Genomic DNA, 19335 nt, shown 5'->3' with positions numbered 1-19335 from the left:
TGCCACCATGCCTGACCAATTTTTTAAAAATTTTTTGTAGAGACGGAGTCTCGCTGTGATGCCCAAGCTGGTCTCGAGCTCCTGTCCTGAAGTGATCTTTCTGCCTTAGCCTCCCAAACTGCTAGAATTACAGGTGTGAGCCACAGTGCCCAGCTGGAGATTTTCTTTTATATTTAGAAGTACTAATACAGGAGTGACCTGCTGGGTAAAGACTTTTAGATACTTACAATTCCAAGGCATTACCATTGTCTCCATCTGAAATGTGACTTGAACCATTCTTTCCTTGATACCTTTAACTGATTCTTGCAAGGTGTTGGGACTTCCTTTTTTGAAAGCGATTTGGGCTTTTTCCTGTTCCTTCTCCCCCAGAGGAAAGAAAATACAAATGCCACCTGTGCCCCTATGCTGCTAAGTGCCGTGCAAATCTAAACCAGCACTTGACCGTTCATTCCGTGAAGCTGGTGAGTACAGACACCGAGGACATTGTCAGCGCTGTCACCTCTGAAGGCAGTGACGGGAAGAAACATCCTTATTATTACAGGTGAGTTGCAGATGGAACATGCTAGTCTGCCTTTCTCAGACTCTTGGCTTCAACACTTCCTACCTGTCTGCTGCGGGCATACATCACAAGGCCCCTTTTCTCAGTCATAGCTTGGCCTTCATTTGAGTAATTTCTTTGCTTAGATTGAGCCCTGCAGTTGCACAGACTCCTCTCTTGGCTTGGGTGCCCCTGGTAGTATTAATTGAAAGAGAAATGGTCTTAGAGGTGGCTCTCTGGGGTGGAGCTCCAGACAGTGATGGGCTCTGGGGATGATGAATTTTTAGGTCTGTTCAGCTCAGAAGCTCCAACCTTTGTAACTGAGTGTGTTGCTGCTCCCTAAGAATTGTTTAAAAAAAAAAAATAGCTGAGGAAATATAAATCTGAGAACCCCAGAGAACTAGCCCAGAAGGCGTTATGTATTTCCCCATGGTTGTATCACACTTTAGTGTGTGGATTTTATGTTTCATTTCTGTATTCAGTCATGAATCAATATTGGTTTGATTGCCATAAAACCCCCAAGTTTCTGGCTTTCTGTCAAATCTTGTCCTAGAGAGATGCCATACTGATTGGTGGAAACTTGCTTTTGCAGGAAATGTCTCTAGTGATGGGTGGCTTCTATCAGAAGTTGTCCCGGATAGAGTAGCCTCTTGCTTGGAGTGCCATACAACAAACTGTATGTGCTTTCATTGCTACTAGGGAAGGTTTCCAGAGAGAGAGAGAGGCTCCTGGGCTTATGAGGTGCTCTCCGAGTTTATCAGTGGACCAGCACCACTAAATACCCTGGCAATGCTACCCCGCGTCTCTTTGCCCAAAGGAAATCAATTAGGTGATGTGCAGCATCTGGAATCCATAGTTTTAAATTAACTTTATGATTATTTAGCATCATTATAACACATATGTGATTGTTACATGATGCTGGCCCTTAGTCTCTTTGGCACAGTGACTACTTTAGAGGCATCCCAGAAAGCAGAAGAATTTTCTAATTCAAAACCTTTTGGTGGAGAGACAAATGTGTTTCAAATTCCAGTTTTCTTGAGTGTACTGTGTATAAATGGACAGCCCACATTTAGAAGTATGTGTCACCCTTTTCTCTCCCCGTCTTTTACCCTTTCATGTAGTTGTCACGTGTGTGGATTTGAGACCGAGCTCAATGTCCAGTTTGTCAGCCACATGTCACTCCACGTGGACAAGGAGCAGTGGATGTTTTCGATCTGCTGCACTGCCTGCGACTTCGTCACCATGGAGGAAGCAGAGATAAAGACTCACATTGGCACCAAGCACACAGGTGACCATTCCTGTCTGTCCTTCTCCCACTCCTTCTCCATCTCCTGCACCCCAGAGCACCTGCCACCTGGCCAAAGCATCCCCACCGCCCTGAGACATTGCCCTTTCCTTCCATGGAAGGAAGGACTTTCCCAAGGCATGAGAGCCACATTTCTCTGTAGTCATAATACTGTTTCCTGGCATGCCTTGTGCCTCACTGCTCTGAAAGACTCCCAAGTTCAGATGTGGTTGAGAGGTGCCGAGCTCTTTGCTTGTTGCTCATCCTGATCCTCTTTCTCATCACCATATGTGACAGTCTTTCAATGCCCCAGTCTTATGCCTTTGCACACTGGCTCTCATTTAAGCCCCATAGCAACCCTCTAAGTGAATACTATTGTTATCACACTGTACAGTACAGGTGAAGAAACAGGCTTAACAGAGGTGGGGTATTCCATCCAAGGTCAGCAACTAGGGGTTGCTGTAGTCACTAGTTTCAGTCACTAGTTCAGTAGTCACTAGTTTCAGTGACTACTGAAACTCAGCCCAGAACAGTTTTCATTCCAGAGCTTGCTCTCTGTATCATTGCTGTTCTGACAGCCCGGAGAAACACTTGGCAGAGCTTTGAACCTTTCTGTTTTCCCGTGCCAGGGCACTGCACACCTACTTCTGTAGGCTCTGTTCCTCTCCAGTGAAACTGCAGCCCTGACGCTCTCCTTAATGACGCATGGCACGTGTGTTCACGGCCAAAGAAAACCAGATTCTCCTGAAACAAACCCATCACTGTCTAGGCCATGGCCAAGGCTTCACCAGTGCTCCCCTGTTATTTAAGCTTCTTGCCATTCTGGTTAACTTCTTCCATTTACTGATGTTAACATTCTGACTTCACCGTGCAATTATACTCTCACAAGTGATGGTTACAAATCATACCAGCAAGGAGTCATTAAGTGAGAATGAGGAGGAGCTCCGTCTGCATTTGCGGGGCTTACAGATTAAGAGGTGATGTTGCTGATTGCCAGCCCTGGGTGTTGGGTCAGCCCCTCACATCATCCGCACTTGAAGGATTCGGGAAGGGGAATTTCCCTGACAGTTGTGCTGACGATGTACACGGCAGAGGAGGATCTCTCTGTGTTTCTGTGGCCACTTTGGCTCAGTGGTGCCAACAGTAATAAAAGCTTGTTTTTGTCAGTAAATTGAGCAGCTATGACTTGGAGGTCTGCAGAGAGCCGTTATGCCGAGTGAGAAGGTGCCATTTTTACAGTCAGTTGTCTGACTGTAACCACATTAGCCTGTGGGCAGCAGGTGAGCTGGGAAACCCATGTTGAAGACAAATTAAATTCAGCATTTCTGGAGTGGCTAATGGAGGAAAAGGCCAAACTCTTTTCCATTACCACTGGCTTTTCAGATAGTCTTTTTTTTCTCCTTTCTGTTAACCTTCGTTCTAACCCTCTTTACTCCAAAGTATACCTGAACCCAGTTGAAAACCTTCCTCCCTCCCATCCTGCTCCAAAGCCCCCTCCACGCCCATACCACCATAGAAACCATAGAAAACATATGGATAGGAAGAAGCTGAACTTGTCATCGTTTAATTGTCATGAGTGGAAACTTCACAACTAACCAGTGCAAACACATACCTCGTAATTACCACAGGGAATGAAGCAAAGATCTTGTTCTCTCTGATGTAGCAGGGTTCAGGGCTCATTGTCTAGCAGGAAAGAATATTCTTGTTTGTTAGTACAGTCACCCAAGAGTGAAATGCATTAAAGAAGTTTCTTTTTTAATTCAGTAGGAGCCTTTAATGCTGCTGCTCTAAGAATAAGGTTAAAACCTATTTTATAAGCCAGGGCCCTGCAAGCTTTTTTCAAAGGGGCAAATAGTAAATATTTTAGGCTTTCAGGTCATACAGTTTCTGTCACTACTACTCAACTCAGCTGTTGAAAGTAGTCATAGACAATATGCAAATGAGTGGGCATGGCCATGTTCCAATAAAACTTTATTTATAAAAACAGGAGGCTCATTTGAGCCCAAGGACTGTAGTTTGCTGACCCCCGTTATAAGCTAATGGTCTCACAGCAAGGGTTTCCTATATTTAGTATAGTTTTGAGATGTTTCAGTTTGACCCAAAATAGATCAATCTAAATCTGTAAATTAGTAAGTTGGATTATTGCAAAGTTATGATATAAAGCAATATATATGCTATATGACATATAAAGCAATATATATGCTATATGACATATATAGCAGTATATATTCCCAAGAACAGGGAGCTTATCTAAGTCACTGCTGTATCTCAGCACCTGGAGCAGGCCCTACACGGTACAAGTGGGGAATCAATGTTCCTTCAGTGAATGAATATATTTGTGTGCAAGCTCATCTGTGCACATTTGTGCATGTTAAGTAAGAAAACTACTCAGACATGGCCCTTGCTTGAACCTTAGATTCCTAGTGACTTATTTCTATAATCTATGTGGAAGTTACTTGGCATGGAGGAAAGCACACACTGAATTCTCGATCCAGGTTCTAGACCCTATGGTACCATAAGTAGTATTGTGAATGTAGGATCTCAGTTAACTTCTCTGGGCCTCCATCTGTTCCCTATATTTTCAGATGCGCAGGAGATGCCCTTAGGCCTAAGATTCTCTAATTCTGTGAGCCTTGTTCTCTAATTTGATTTTCCTGTCTTCGGAAAAGGCACCTATTATTTCAGTACCTTAGGAAATCTGCCACGCTATCTTGTTACCTAAGTGAAGTTGTGATCTACAGGATAAGCTCTAATCAACAGCACGCATTTTGTTTAGTCTCCTACAGAACCCATGCTTTCTCACATTTTCTTATGGGTTGCTGTTACTCCAGGCATGCCTGTGAGTGGGATGTTAAAGGGATACCCGAGGAACTGTCCTCTCATTAGCCATTTCCGCATAGTGACCCCTCCTCACCTTCTTTCTCCCACTGTCTGGCGTCTTGTCCCTGCAGAGAATATCAACAAGGGGAAAATATCCCCTCTGGTGCTTGTGACTTCTTCAATGCAAATTTTGCTGCAATTTCTAAATGTTGCAATAAATGGCATTGAGGAATCTGAATGGCTATTTGGAAAATACAGCTATCAATACCTCACCTCACATTGACACCAAAATAAATTCCAGATAACTTACAGAATCCCTATTAACAGATCAGCCCTAGAAAAGCCTGAAGAAAATAGAATATTTATCAAGCTTACAGAGCGAGAAGGATTTGTAAAAGCTTAAGTGATAAAATAAAGCACAAATGAAAACAATCGAGAGATTTGACACGTAAAAATTTCTTCGGTTTGCAAAATAACAGAAAAAGAGAAGCAAAATCAAAACCTGGGTCTGAAAAAATGTGTTTACAAAAATGACAAAAGGTTAATATATTTACTACATAGAATATTCCTATAAACTGTTAAGAAAATCTTTAGGCCTCTAATTGAAGAATTAGCAAAGGATATGAGGACATGAGCAGTCAATTCACAATGAAGGAAATAAAAGCTAACCACTTACTATAAGGAAACACGTACAGCCTCACTGGCAGTCCAGCTAAAACTCAAGGCTTATATTCCACCTGTTAAGTTAGGAGAACATTTGATATTAATACTCACTGTTGCTGGGATGATGCTGGTACTCAGATTGCTGTTGCCCTGCAGACTGGTAAAACTCCTTGGAAACTAATTAAGCTGTATATACCAAGAGGCTTAAAATGTAATGCCCTGTGACTCAGTAATCCCATCTCTGGGAAATTTATTCATGGGAAAATATTCAATCAGTGAAATATTAATTTTAACTTTAAATTTAATTTTAAGGAACTATTTAAGTAGAATAATCCCCTCCATGGATATAATACAATCATTTAAAACAATGCAAATATTTTCATGAATTTTTTGAGAGCCAACGCTGTATAAATACCTAAAATAGCATGGGAAAATACAAAGTATTAGTTATATTATTATTATATTTTATTATGTATGTTTTATAATAGGATAATAATATTTTCTATAATGCTTACCATGATCCAGACATTGTTCTTAGTGATTTACATATAAAAACCTATTTAATTATCACAACCACCATATGAGGCAAGTGCTGATATTATCCCCATTTTATGGATGAGATAATTGAGGCACAAAGTTAAGTATCTTGTTCAAAATAATACAGCTACTAAGTGGTAGAGGTGAGATTCAAACTCACATATTCTGATCTATTTTTTTTTATTATTGTTTATTTATTTATTTATTTAGAGACAAGGTCTCACTCTCTTGCTGAGGCTGGAGTGAAGTGGCGCAATCTTGGCTCACTGCAACCTCCACCTCTCAAGTTCAAGCAATTTTCATGTCTCAGCCCCCCGAGTAGCTGGGATCACAGGCATGGGCCACCACGCCAGGCTTATTTTTTGGTATTTTTAGTAGAGATGGGGTTTTGCCATTTGGCCAGGCTGGTCTCAAACTCCTGACCTCAGGCAATTCACCCGCCTCAGCCTCCCAAAGTGCTGGGATTACGGGCGTGAGCCATGGCACCCAGCCTGGATCTAGAGTCTTTATTCTTAACCTTAATGGAAACAATTTAAAAGTAGAAGTGCTTACTTTGTTAAGAATGAAAAGTACTCGAAAATGTAACAGTGTCTGTATTGAGGAAGCAAGATAATTGGTAATTTTTTTTATGTTTCAATTTCCTAATTTGTGCTGTTTAAAATTGTGCAATATTTAGGAGTTTTGTTTTGTTTTGTTTTTTAAGTTCTCTTCAGCTGGTTGTCCTAATGTGTGAAGTTGCATCACCTGTGCACAGGTGTCCTTCACCAAGATCTTTGTGATGCTGAAGAAGGTAAATGACCACTTGGGTCACAGCCTTGGACTTGGCTGGCAAGGGCACCCTAGCTCTTTCCACAGACACAGCAAAACAAGATGAGGACAGAAACAGGGGAGGCTGTTTGGACTAGGGATTACACATTGAGCAAGCTGGGCTGCATCACAGAGTGGCTGGCACAGCACATTGTATCTTTATACATTTATTAATTTAGGTATTTCTGCCTGGTGCCTTAAGCCTAAGGGTACTTGAATCTATGTTTAGAGATGGTAGTTGAAATTAATATGTTTTAATTCTAAAAACAAATTTAAAAGAATCACTTGCAACAGGTGAATATTAGAAGATGGAGTTGCAATATCAGGGATTCAGGGTCTCCGCTAAAAATGTTCTACCTAGAAAATGTAACTAAGCTGGTTAAATATATACTGATAAGCAACTGGCAATAATGGTACTAGTTGTCACATAGCTTTCTTGCACCAAGAGAGAAGTCTGTAATCTAAAGTCATATGCCATTGCTCCTCATGGTCAGTGACTGAGGTCACATACTTGCAGTTCTAATAGGAGCAAGATTTTTAAAATTGTGAACTGAAGTAAGAGTTGTCTGCCCTGGACCCTAAGTGCAGTTCTGACAGGAACGGGATTTGAAAACATTGTAAGTGGGTACATATTTCTTCCTTTCTCTTTTTAAAAACTTTTAAAAATATGGTCACTCTAGAAAATTTTGAAAATGGAATAAAAGTAAACAAACACGACACTAGTAATTTTACACTCTAGTGTAACCCACCATTACAGCTCTGTTTATTTCCAAACTTTGTATACATGTATATATATAGATATATATAGATTTTTTTTTTTTTTTGAGACGGAGTCTTGCTTTGTCGCCCAGGCTGGAGTACAATGGTGCCATCTCTGCTCACCACAACCTCCGCCTCCACAGGTTCAAGCGATTCTCCTGCCTCAGCCTCCCAAGTAGCTGGGATTACAGGCGTATGCCACCACACCTGGCTAATTTAATCTCCTAATAAAGGAAGTTAGGTTCTAACATTTACAGTCACTAGATTGCTTAATTAAGTGATTTGAAGGGAACTGAAGAACAGTCTCCCTATATTTTCTCCCCTAACCTAAAACTATGAGGTCACGTTGAATCTGTAAATCATTTTGTGGATAATTGACATCTTAACATTCTTAAGTCTCTTGAACCAGGAACAAAGTCTAGCACTCCAGTTACTTGGGGTTTATAATGTACATCTTTAGGCCAGGTACGGTGGCTCATGCTTGTAATCCCAGTATGTTGGGAGGCCAAAGTGGGCAGATCACTTGAGGTCAGGAGTTCAAGACCAGCCTGGCCAACATGGTGAAACCCTGTCTCTTCTGAAAATACAAAAATTAGCCAGGCATGATGCACATGCCTGTAATCCCAGCTACTTGGGAGGCTGAGGCAGGAAAATTGCTTGAACCCGGGAGGTGGAGGTTGCAGTGAGCTGGGATCACGTTACTGTACTCCAGCTTGGGCAACAGAGTGAGACCCTGTCTCCAAAAAAAACTACATCTTTAATTTATTACAGTAAAACTTCAAGTGATTGATTAAACCACTCCATATGTTGTATAAGAACCTCACGCAAGTAGACTTCCATTTCTCTCCTCCTAGCCTTTATGCTATTGTCGTGTTTACTTATATGTTTTATAAACCCTACAAAACAGTTATTTTTGTTTAAACAATGTTACTTTTATCTTTTAAAGATATTTCAGTAATTTAAAAATTATGAATTTATCCATGTATTTATTATTTCCAGCCTCTTCATTCTTTTGTGTAGATCGGTTTTATATCTGGTTTCATTTTCTTCTGCCTGGGCTTTGAACATTTCTTGTAATTCAGATCTGCTGCTGATGAATTCCTTCATTTGTTTTAATGTGAGCTTTTGTTTGTTGCCTTCATTTTTGAAATATATTTTCACTAGGTATAAGATTTTAGGTTGACAGTGTATCTTTCAGTACTTTAAAGATGTTGCTTTACTGTCTTCTTACTTGCATAGTTTCCAGTGAGAAATCCACTGTCATCCTTGTTTTTGTTCCTGTGCACCTAATATATCTTTCTTCCTCTGGCTACTTTTAGGATTTTGTTCTTTAGCACTGATTTTGAGCAATTTATGATGTTCTTTTGTATAAGTTTCTTCGTGTTTCTTATGCTTGAGGTTCGTTGAGCTTCTTGGATCTATGGGTTTATGATTTTCCTCAAATTTGGAAAATTTTTGGCCATTTCAAATTTCCACCCTCCCCACCCCACCAGGGATTCCAATTAAACTTATTTTAAGCTTCCCAAAGGCATCCCACAGTTCACTGATGCTCTTTTCATTTGGGGGGATTCCTTTCTGTTTCATTTCAGATAGTTTCTATAGCTATTATCTTCAAGTTTACTCATCTTCCTCTGCCATGTCTAATGGGATTACTGCTGGTAACAGACACTGCAGTTTTCATCGGTAGAAATTTTATTTAGATCTTTTTAATATCGTCCATGTCTCTACTTCTTGAACATATGAAATACAGTCACCACTGTTTTAATGTCCTTGTCTGCAAAGTCTAACAACTGTGTCTGTTCTGGGTCACCTTTGATTGGTTGATTATTCTCAATTCGAATGGTGTTTATCTTTTTGCACATCTGATCACCTTTGGATGCAGACATTGTAGTTTTTACCATGTTGGGTGCTTAATATTTTATATTTCTATACATACTCTTGACCTTTGTGTTAGGATGCAGATAGCTACCTGGAAACCTCGTTCCTTTGGGGTCTGGCTTTCATGATTCTTTGGCGGGTCTAGATCACTAGGCAGTGATTTATCTAGGTAACCCACTACTAAGAGACCTTTCTTAGTTTTCTACCTAATGCCCTGTAAATTATGTGTTTTTCCAATCTGACTGGTGGAAACAGGCATTATTTCTAGCCCTCTCTGAGTGCCAGGCACTGTTCTCTAAGCTTTTCAGGTGGCTTTTCCCCCTCCAACTATGGGTAGTTTCTTCACCCCCATGCTCTGATCCCTACTTTGTTGAATACTCAAGGGGGACCCTCTCTGTGTCTCTGGGGTTGTTCTTCTGTGCTGCCCCTTCCTCTCTGATACTCCGTCCTGCAAAGTCTGGTCAGACCTTCAGCTCTGTATCCTCCCCTCCACTCAGGGAGTCTGTCAGGTTCTACCTGGTTCCTCCTCTCTGCAATGAAGCCTGGAGAGTCTCAAGGCAGAAAACTGATCAGTCATATGGCTCACTTCTTTTGTTTCCTGTCTCTTAGGGGCCACCTTTTTTCATTGCCTAACATCCAGTGATACGAAAACTAGCATTTGGTATATTTTGTCTGATGTTTTTCAGTTGTTAGTAGTAATGGTAAACCCACTCCCTGACACTCTCTCTTGAGTAGAAGCAGAAGTCTTCTGACACTAGATTTTAATGGCCTGCTGACTTGTTTGTATCTGGCTTTGAGGGAGAGGGTCCCGAGTACTGACAAAGAGCATGGACCCTGGAGTCAAACCAACTCAAACCTCTTCACCACTTCCCAGCCATATGATCTAGGCCAGATTAACCTTTCTGTGACTCCATTCCCTCTTCGTAAAATGGGACTGATAACAGTTGTGCCACATAGGATTTTTGAAAAAACAAAATGAGATAATTTAAAATATAATACAGTTCCTGGAACACGGTAACATGTTTAGTACGTCTTAGCTATTACTGTCATTTTATTTTAATTCACGTAAGACCTTAATAAACACTTGTCAAATTAATGAATGCCTGCTCTTGGCCCCCAGTACCACAAAGGAGGTAGGTGCCTTAGGACCTGGGATCCCCCAGCAGTGGGGGAGCTGGGGACATGAGCCTGTGCCCCCAGAATGATGATGCATCCATGAGACTCAACTCGTCACCCTCAGTTGCTATAATTCTGAGGATTTTCATCTCAGTAACAGACTGGATTATTTGCTTATTTTTCAGGGGAAGACAGGAAGACCCCCAGCGAATCAAACAGCCCCTCTTCATCCTCCCTCTCAGCTCTGAGTGATTCAGCCAACAGCAAAGATGATTCAGATGGCTCCCAGAAAAACAAGGGCGGGAACAACCTGCTGGTCATCTCTGTCATGCCTGGGAGCCAGCCCTCACTGAACAGTGAGGAAAAGCCAGAGAAAGGTAAGGAGGAAGTGGGTGTGAGCCTGCTCAACCCTCCGCACCCAGGATGACCCATTCTTGAGAATAAGCCCTGGACAGGAGCGATGTCAAAAACTGATAACAGGCCTAGGATGCAGTATGCTGGGCCTCACCTAAAGTTTGCATTTCTTTTGGCGTAATTTGAATCCGAGTATGGGGTGGAAGGATGGAGAGGGCGACATTAATTCCGATGTTTGTACATTTAACTCCTTTTAGCACAGAGATATGGGGAACAGTGCCTAGAAGGGTATAGCTGTCAGGCATCGGAGGAGGCGGGAGGAAGTGGCGGGGAGCTTGGCTCCACTCCTGCCCTCCTCTCCCCGCTGCCCCGTGCACCTCTATACCCAGCTTCGGTCCTTGCAGGGTTCGAATGTGTTTTTTGCAACTTTGTCTGCAAGACGAAGAACATGTTTGAGCGTCATCTGCAGATACACCTCATCACCCGGATGTTTGAGTGTGATGTGTGCCACAAGTTCATGAAGACCCCCGAACAGCTGCTGGAGCATAAGAAATGCCACACTGTCCCCACCGGTGGGCTCAAGTAAGGAAAGCAAGTACAGAACCTTTTACTGCGTTGTTATTAAATACCCTTTCCCCTTCCCTACCCCGTCCTTTCCCATGAAGGTTTTGGGAGTCATGGAGAAGGCGAGCTTGGTATGAGGGGAGTTAGTCAGGAACCCCTGCTGCCTTTAGCTGGACTGAATTAGACCTGTCCCCCTGGGGTGTCAACAGATGTCAGTAGGAGAATCCATTTTGCGAATATCCCGGGATTCAGGGCAAGAAAAAGGACACGTTGGAACAACCCAGCATGCAAGAGTAGACTACACTGCTTGAGTTTTGTTCAGACTTGATTTTAATGGACTCAGGGCTTAGTGTCTCCAAGCATAAATCATACTGTGACCGAGATTCACCTTCTCTGTTTTTCTGATGGCTTGCTACATATCCTTTAAGTAAGCATTACAACCACCCCGCCCTCCAAAATTGGACAGTTTGAACAGGCAGGAGGCAACATTTTTCATGCAACGATCGTGTGCTTCGTGGTCCTCCTGCAAACATACTGATGTCTTCTTCCCAAGATCTAGACAACGAGCATCATCTTTAACCAGTATTTTCAAGAGGCCCTTTGGTCTCAAGTGAGACCAATCAACTAATATCAAACATACTGTGTGTCTGGCTTGATAATAGGTGCTAACAGGCACACAGGAATAAAACACCATTTCCACCCTCAAGAAATGTATGTCCTAGTACTACCTCATCTGCGCAGTGAAATCAGAGTCCCTGTTCACAAGGCACTTAGGGTCTGGTAAAGAGAAAGCAGCACAGGTAGGAGGACACAGAAAGACACAGTTTTCAAGGCATAATTACTAATTCTCAGCTAAATGATCATGTTGAATGAAAAATTACATTTTACTTAACACAAGGGGGAAAAAAAACCTTTTGTTTTAAAACATGTTCATCATTGAACCACGCAACCTGCCAGAGAGGTGGCATGACTCCCCCAGATGGGTGAGGAAGGGAGAGATGGAAAAGACCCTGGGAGTGGAGTGTTGGGGGCAGTGCAGGCTGCGTCCCCCCAGGCCCCTGCCTCCTCAAAAACTCCCCCACATAGAAGAGTCAGGGAACAACAGGACCGTTGAACTCCATTTCGTTTCACTCTTGGGGGTGCTTCCGAGGGAGGGGGAGGGGAGGGCAGAAGGGATTGGGGAGGGGGTGATTATAATTCAAGGAAACCAGTAGATGGGAAATGCCTAGCGAGAGCTTATTTGGGGATTTGATTTGGTTTGTTCCCAGTGTCCCTTTATAAATATTTGTGTGCTCTCATTTTAAAAAGAGAAACACCAGAACCATGTTTTTCTGTGGTTGGACCAGTGCTCACTGCCCTTCCCAGTAGCCCAGTCACACCCATGAACATTGCAGCCCCTGCCAGTTGTGGCTTTGCCAGTTCGCCTTTCCTCAGGGACCTCCAAAGTCCCGAGCCTCTGAAGCCATTGGGGAGAATGCACAGTGAACTCTGATGCTTTTGCTGTACAGACACTTCCCATGCGGTGCTAACCGTCCCCTGTGTAATAGTTTATGTTCTAGGATGACCAAGTAGAAGAATACTTTGAAAAAATTGATAATGCCTTCTGGCTATACAGTGAGTCTTTGTTTTGTTTTGTTTTGTTTCCTTTGCCATATCAGAGAATTAATTTGCCTGAGAGAGTGTCTTTAAGAAAATAACGGGAGCACGGAAAACCCTTAGCACTTTGCCTGAGCAGTGAAAGAAAGATTGAGCTGTGGGTCACAGAAATGTCCTTAAAATGAAACAGACTGCTGATGTCTAAATTGCTTTTCTGTGATGGAACTGCTTGTACTCTATATCCTGTTCATAATGCAGATCAAATAAGATTATACTATTATTTTTCTTTTGCCGTAGCTCAGGACAGTGGTGAGTTTCAGACTCCTCTAGGTAAGGCCCAGCTTGGCGTAGGGGTTGTGTGTGCACCTGACCTGGGAATGGGCTTTATATTTCTCTCGTGTGCACTCTTCTGTGAGCTGAGGTTCAAAGGCTAACGGCGAGCTTGGCGCTGAGGAGGCCGTGCACGGTGCACTTGGTTGTGTTGGGCTCTGCTGAACACCTCTCCAGACCCTCCGAGGACAGTCCACTCCTGGGCCCTGCCCTGCAGGAGCCAAGCAAGAGCTGAGGCAGCCACTTTTGCATCTGCATTCTTTGTGGAAAGAGAGCAAACACGCTACAGTTCTCATATAAGCCACTGACTCCAGCCTGGCAGCTTCTAAAAGAGAGGCTCAGCAGAGTTTGTTAACATGGCCTCACCACTCCTCGTGGCCCCTCTGGACAGCCAGGAGGGTTGGTGGTAGCGTAGCCTCACTGCAAAGGATGGAGAAACCGAGCCACAGAGAGGCCCAGGCTAGGGTGTCCAGCTCCAGCCTGACAAGGTGATGGAGCTGGGACCAGCATCTGCCCTTCCAGAATCTACCTAAATTGCCTGTAGAGACCACTCAAATAATGAACCAGTATGTCCTGAGTGCTTACCATGTGCTGAGTACTCTACCAAGCACTACAGAGAATGCAGAGGAAATGTAAGATACGGTACTGCCCTCTGAGAATTTCCAATCCAGTTGGATTATTATCCTATCTCCGGCATAATCATCTATTAATGTTTTCGAGCTCCAGATAGCAGTTGTCTCCCTCCCTCCTCCCTTCCTCATTAGCAGATGGGCCGTTGGGTGGGCTTCCTTCTCCTCCCATGCCCCTGCCATAGTTCTCAGCTTCCTTTCCTGACAAAGAGCCAGTCCTGTAGGGAGATATGTTTTACGAGTACATAGATATGTACACATGCACACACTCACACAGAGAGACACACACAGGCCTTCTCATCCTAACAACCCCTTAATAAGCACGATTCTGACCCCTGTGACTTTCTGTTTGCTGGAGGTAGCGCTCCCCCTATAAGCTGTTCTTTAAAACCTCTTAGCCTTTCTGCGTGTGCTTGGTGTGGTGCATGAAAAGTCGATTCTTTGTGTTGCTCCCATCTAGAGGGGAGGTCAGGAGGTTTAGACCTCTGCGCTGTCTGGTTGGGAGTGGGGAGGGCTCCGAGGGGCCGGGCGGGGGCTGGAGGGGAGCACCAGCAAATTGATTCCTGGCACTTTCTCTGCTCCCCTTGGTGAGGGCTGGCCTTGCCTGTATCGGCCAGGAGACCCAGAATAGGCTGAGCGGACCTCGCCAGAGCTGTTTGTCAGCGGGGACTGCTCTGTCAGCAGGGAGAGCCCAAAAGGGCCGTTCCACCCCTGAGAGGCGGCAGGGCTGGGCTGGGCTGGGCAGGCCAGGCCTCAGACACTGGGGGGTGTGGTGTGAGGGAAGGCTGGTGAGGCGGGGAGAAGCGCGGCTGCCTCCGAACCTTCCCGGCTGAACCTCGCTTGCGTTGCTTTCCCCGGCAGGTGCCCATTCTGCATTTATTCCACCAACCGCCCCGCTGCCATGGAGTGCCACCTCAAGACCCACTACAAGATGGAGTACAAGTGCCGGATCTGCCAGACGGTGAAGGCCAACCAGCTGGAGCTGGAGACGCACACCCGGGAGCACCGCCTGGGCAACCACTACAAGTGCGACCAGTGCGGCTACCTGTCCAAGACCGCCAACAAGCTCATCGAGCACGTGCGCGTCCACACCGGGGAGCGGCCCTTCCACTGTGACCAGTGCAGCTACAGCTGCAAGCGCAAGGACAATCTCAACCTGCACAAGAAGCTGAAGCACGCCCCACGCCAGACCTTCAGCTGCGAAGAGTGCCTGTTCAAGACCACACACCCTTTCGTCTTCAGCCGCCACGTCAAGAAGCACCAGAGTGGGGACTGCCCCGAGGAGGACAAGAAGGGCCTGTGTCCAGCCCCCAAGGAACCGGCCGGCCCGGGGGCCCCGCTCCTGGTGGTCGGGAGCTCCCGGAATCTCCTATCTCCCCTGTCAGTTATGTCCGCCTCCCAGGCTCTGCAGACCGTGGCCCTGTCGGCAGCCCACGGCAGCAGCTCAGAGCCCAACCTGGCACTCAAGGCTTTGGCCTTCAACGGCTCCCCTTTGCGCTTTGACAAGTACCGGAACTCAGATTTTGCCCATCTCATTCCCTTGACAATGTTATACCCCAAGAACCACTTGGATCTCACATTCCACCCTCCCCGACCTCAGACTGCGCCTCCCAGCATCCCCTCACCCAAACACTCCTTCCTCGCCTATCTCGGACTGCGAGAAAGAGCAGAGACTGTCTGAGGGCAGCCATGTTCTGTACCAAAAACAAAGAGACAAAAGACAAAAAAAAAACAAAAAACCCACAAAACTTAAACACAACCCCAGCAGGTGTATGTTGCTGCAAAACCTACAGACCCCCATGGGTCTGGAACATGTGTACTGTATATCTTTAGTAAGGAATAGAGAATTGGCTCTGTGTGTATACCTATTGCATTGACCTGAAAGCTGCTTTATCCAATCTTCAGAGAGGTGACCTACTGCATACTTCTACCTTCAGAGGCATGCCTCCCCAGCCACCCACTCCCACTCTCAGCCCTTCTCCGTACTTTTCTCTGAAAGGAATCTTGTCTTGTTAAACCCTAAAGAGAGTGTCCTTAATAGCAATCAGCACTTGTAAGCTTATATACTGGTGCATTTGGTTTTCTGTTGGGTGAATGCGGTGTGTGGGCGTTTGTGGATTCTGAAAGAGAAAGCTGTGTGTTGTGTGCCATGACATTTCTATTGCACATTCTTTGTACTGGCTTCTTTAACAGCGATGAACGTTCTTTTCCCTCCTGGGTTGTTCATCCACGACAGTCTCTCCCTGTGCTCCTTCATCACCTTTCCCTCTCTCTTTGATGGCTACAGAGTGGTAGGGCCTGGTGCTTAGTCGATGAAGGAATGGTAGACATCTACAGTGCTGCTGGAGATTTCCGCCAGAGTGCTGGAGACCTTGCGCTCAGATCTTCTCTGGTGATGAAGAGGCAAGGAATCAAGTGACTGATCTGGAAGAAATATCTCGCAGCACTGCAGCTAACATCACAGAACTTAAGTGTGTTTTGTGTGTGTGCCCACACGTAGACAAATGTGTATGGTGCACACAGTGCATCATTTTTTAAGGGCAGATTATATATATATATGATGTATTAATTCAGTGGTTACCATTTGTTTGCAGGAAAAAGAAATGTATGGGTGAAAAAATTTATGGTTGATAAATCCAGCCAAGGAGATTAAAAGGGGTTTGGATAAATTCTGGGTATAAATGCTCAGACTAAAAAAAAGAAATGGCAGTTTTGCACAGTGCTATGGTCTTGCACTAGTTTTTGTTTCTCATCTGAAAAAAAAAGTAAAATAAAAGGAAGAAAATGTACCTTTTTTATGGAATGAGTAGACTGTATGTTTGAAGATTTAGCCACAACCTCTTTGACATATAATGACGCAACAAAAAGGTGCTGTTTAGTCCTATGGTTCAGTTTATGCCCCTGACAAGTTTCCATTGTGTTTTGCCGACCTTCTGGCTAATCGCGGTATCCTCCATGTTATTAGTAATTCTGTATTCCACTTTGTTAACGCCTGGTAGATGTAACCTGCTAGGAGGCTAACTTTATACTTATTTAAAAGCTCTTATTTTGTGGTCATTAAAATGGCAATTTATGTGCAGCACTTTATTGCAGCAGGAAGCAGGTGTGGGTTGGTTGTAAAGCCCTTTGCTAATCTTAAAAAGTAATGGGTGATTTAAAAAGAAAAAAGGAAAAAATCTTTGGCTGAATATGTTCATTGCTTGTATTTTTAAAACAACAGAATTTCCAGTATGAAACAGGCTGAAAGAGCAGGAAGAAATGTTCTTTGTATAATAATGGGAAGTTTGGACTATAAAAGTTTATATATTATTTATCTATTGGAGATCTGGTGCACAGGAGGAACACTTTCTTACTGTGTTGCTGTTTTCCATCATGTGTTATCCTAAGAGTTGGGGTTTTTTTTTAAATCTGTTTCACCAGGGGAAAATAAAAGCATCCCTAATGTTCTTCCTCTAGTCAGTTTGCTTTGCTGAAAGCTCCCTGGTTATTAGTACAGTTCTACAGGAAGCCAGAAGACTGTACTGTCTGTCCACACCATGGTCTCCTCAGTCCCCTCCATGCCAGCCCCTCTTCCCCACACCCAGCAGGTGTGCCACACCTCCCTTTGCCAGTGATCCCGCCATGGATGGGGAGCCTACTTGGTGCCCTGGCAAACCTGTTTACACTAAGGAGATGCCCACAGGGAGCGGGAAGCTCCCAAACCCTCAGTCATTCTCCAGCAGAGACCTTTGCTCTTGGCCAGGTTTGAAACGATGTTCAACCTCGCCACATCGATGTCTCAGTAAAAGACACTATAGATAGTTATGGACAATACACTCCAAGAATACTGGGCTTATGGGTGGGTTGGTTTTTTTGTTTTGTTTTGTTTTGTTTTCAAGTCATGTCTTTATCCCCATATAATGGAGAATGTGCCACTTGGCTAATAGTGTGTTTTCAAAATTACAAGTTCAGTGATGACAGGAAAGAGGGCTAAAGTAATCCCACAGAGGCTGGTAGAAAAGGTGAATCACACTTAAGCACCAGCGGGTTAAAAACCTGAAAGGGTGGCCCCGACAATTCGGACTATAGGTTTTACAGCATGCCACTTGTGCAATAGGAGGTCTAGGGTTGAAACTCAAGAAGGAGAGGAGGTGAAGGAAGGAGACGTTTACTGCTCAAATGCCATGCATTTCACTGCTTGCCACTGAACTTGTATTTGAATGACTTAGTAATGCTTAATATAATTGGGCAACTTTTTTAGCACTTTGGAAAGAGTCATCAATCTTTCTGGTAAATTATAAAAGTTTTCTGAGTGAGAAAAGGTGTGTTTGGAGTTTGTTTGACTTTTTATATTATTATTGTTATTAATAAAGAAAAAAATCTACAGCATTTTTCAGACTCCACCCTAGAAAATATATACCCCTGAATTTGGTTTGCAGTTTGATACTCAGGGAAGGATGTATTCCATAGATATCCTTTCCGTGTAAAACACTAACATCTTTGAGAAATTCACCTACCAACTAACTTCAATTGTTGTCACTATGCATTCTTCAATGAAAACTAGCTTATTTTTCCATATAGTAATGCAGTTAGGGTTCTCAGCACTTTCTTTCTTCTATCCTTTTTTTAACTCTTCATATTATGTTCAGATGATCATACTGTCAAGGTTTGTGTACATTACTGAAAATTTGTATTGTATAAAGCTTTTTGCATTACAAGGCTGTACAGGGTCATTTTGACAGTAACTGGTATATTCCTTTGCATCTTATGTTGCATTGCCAATTTCTAGTGTATCCAGTTTGAAAGTATAATATACTCTAATTAAAAAAAAAAAAGGTTGGCTATACTCTTGTTTCTTTTTCTTTTTTGGTTTGCCATCCTTGACTGCTTGTTAGTCTCAGCGTTTTGTTTGTCTTGCTTTGTTCTGTTTTTTACTTCTCGGTGTATTTTAATCAGATTTCAGAAGTGTCCACTCCTGGTTATAACTGTCACAAAATTCAAGTGTTGAACAGCGATGTTTATAATGCAAACTGTTATTATGTACATCATTAATGGCCATTAAGTTTGAGAACATATCCATCATTCAGGACAGTGGCAGGCCAGCTCCTTCCTGAAATTACTTAGTGACATTTAAAAGTGTTTGCCAGCCCTATCCTCTCCTGCTTAACATCATTTCATTGACCCCATAGCCAAAGGGGGGAAAACAGATGAATAATTCCATTTATCTTAATGAAGTTGGGCAACTATGAGATTTTAATGAGCGGAAAAATGGTATGTTTTGCAAACTAAATAATAATCTATCCAAATGCAAGTAATAATAGTTCACCATTCAAGGGAAGGTACCAGAGAAAGAAACGGAGACCAAAGACAGAGAGAGAAAGAAATGAAAAACACACTAAGTTCAAACAATTTTTTAAAATCCATTTTGTTCTATCTATTTGAGACCTTTCCATGAATCTATGATGGTTGACAAAAATATA

General features: G+C 43.4%; 1 protein-coding gene across 7 annotated transcripts in view; it reads left to right on the top strand.

Moving 5' to 3' along the window:
- Positions 1–18778, top strand: part of ZNF827 (zinc finger protein 827) — a 176646-nt gene extending 157868 nt beyond the window's left edge. The window contains exons 11-16 of one of the 7 annotated variants that reach the window (XM_058436792.1): positions 370–541; positions 1660–1826; positions 10589–10780; positions 11162–11339; positions 13215–13247; positions 14738–14879. In XM_058436792.1, the coding sequence (XP_058292775.1) occupies positions 370–541; positions 1660–1826; positions 10589–10780; positions 11162–11339; positions 13215–13230 (725 nt within the window). In that variant the 3' untranslated portion in view covers positions 13231–13247; positions 14738–14879. Of the gene's footprint in view, positions 1–369; positions 542–1659; positions 1827–10588; positions 10781–11161; positions 11353–12868; positions 12936–13214; positions 13248–14737 lie in introns of all 7 variants that reach the window. The other 6 variants (XM_058436791.1, XM_058436795.1, XM_058436790.1 and 3 more) reach the window with 6 other exon arrangements.
- The last annotated feature ends 557 nt before the right edge of the window (positions 18779–19335 follow it).

Source organism: Hylobates moloch, unplaced genomic scaffold (genome assembly GCF_009828535.3).
Source record: "Hylobates moloch isolate HMO894 unplaced genomic scaffold, HMol_V3 SCAFFOLD_3, whole genome shotgun sequence".
Lineage (NCBI taxonomy): Eukaryota > Metazoa > Chordata > Mammalia > Primates > Hylobatidae > Hylobates > Hylobates moloch.
The sequence above is the reverse complement of the archived record's forward strand: the minus strand, read 5'-3'. Positions and strand labels throughout refer to the sequence as shown.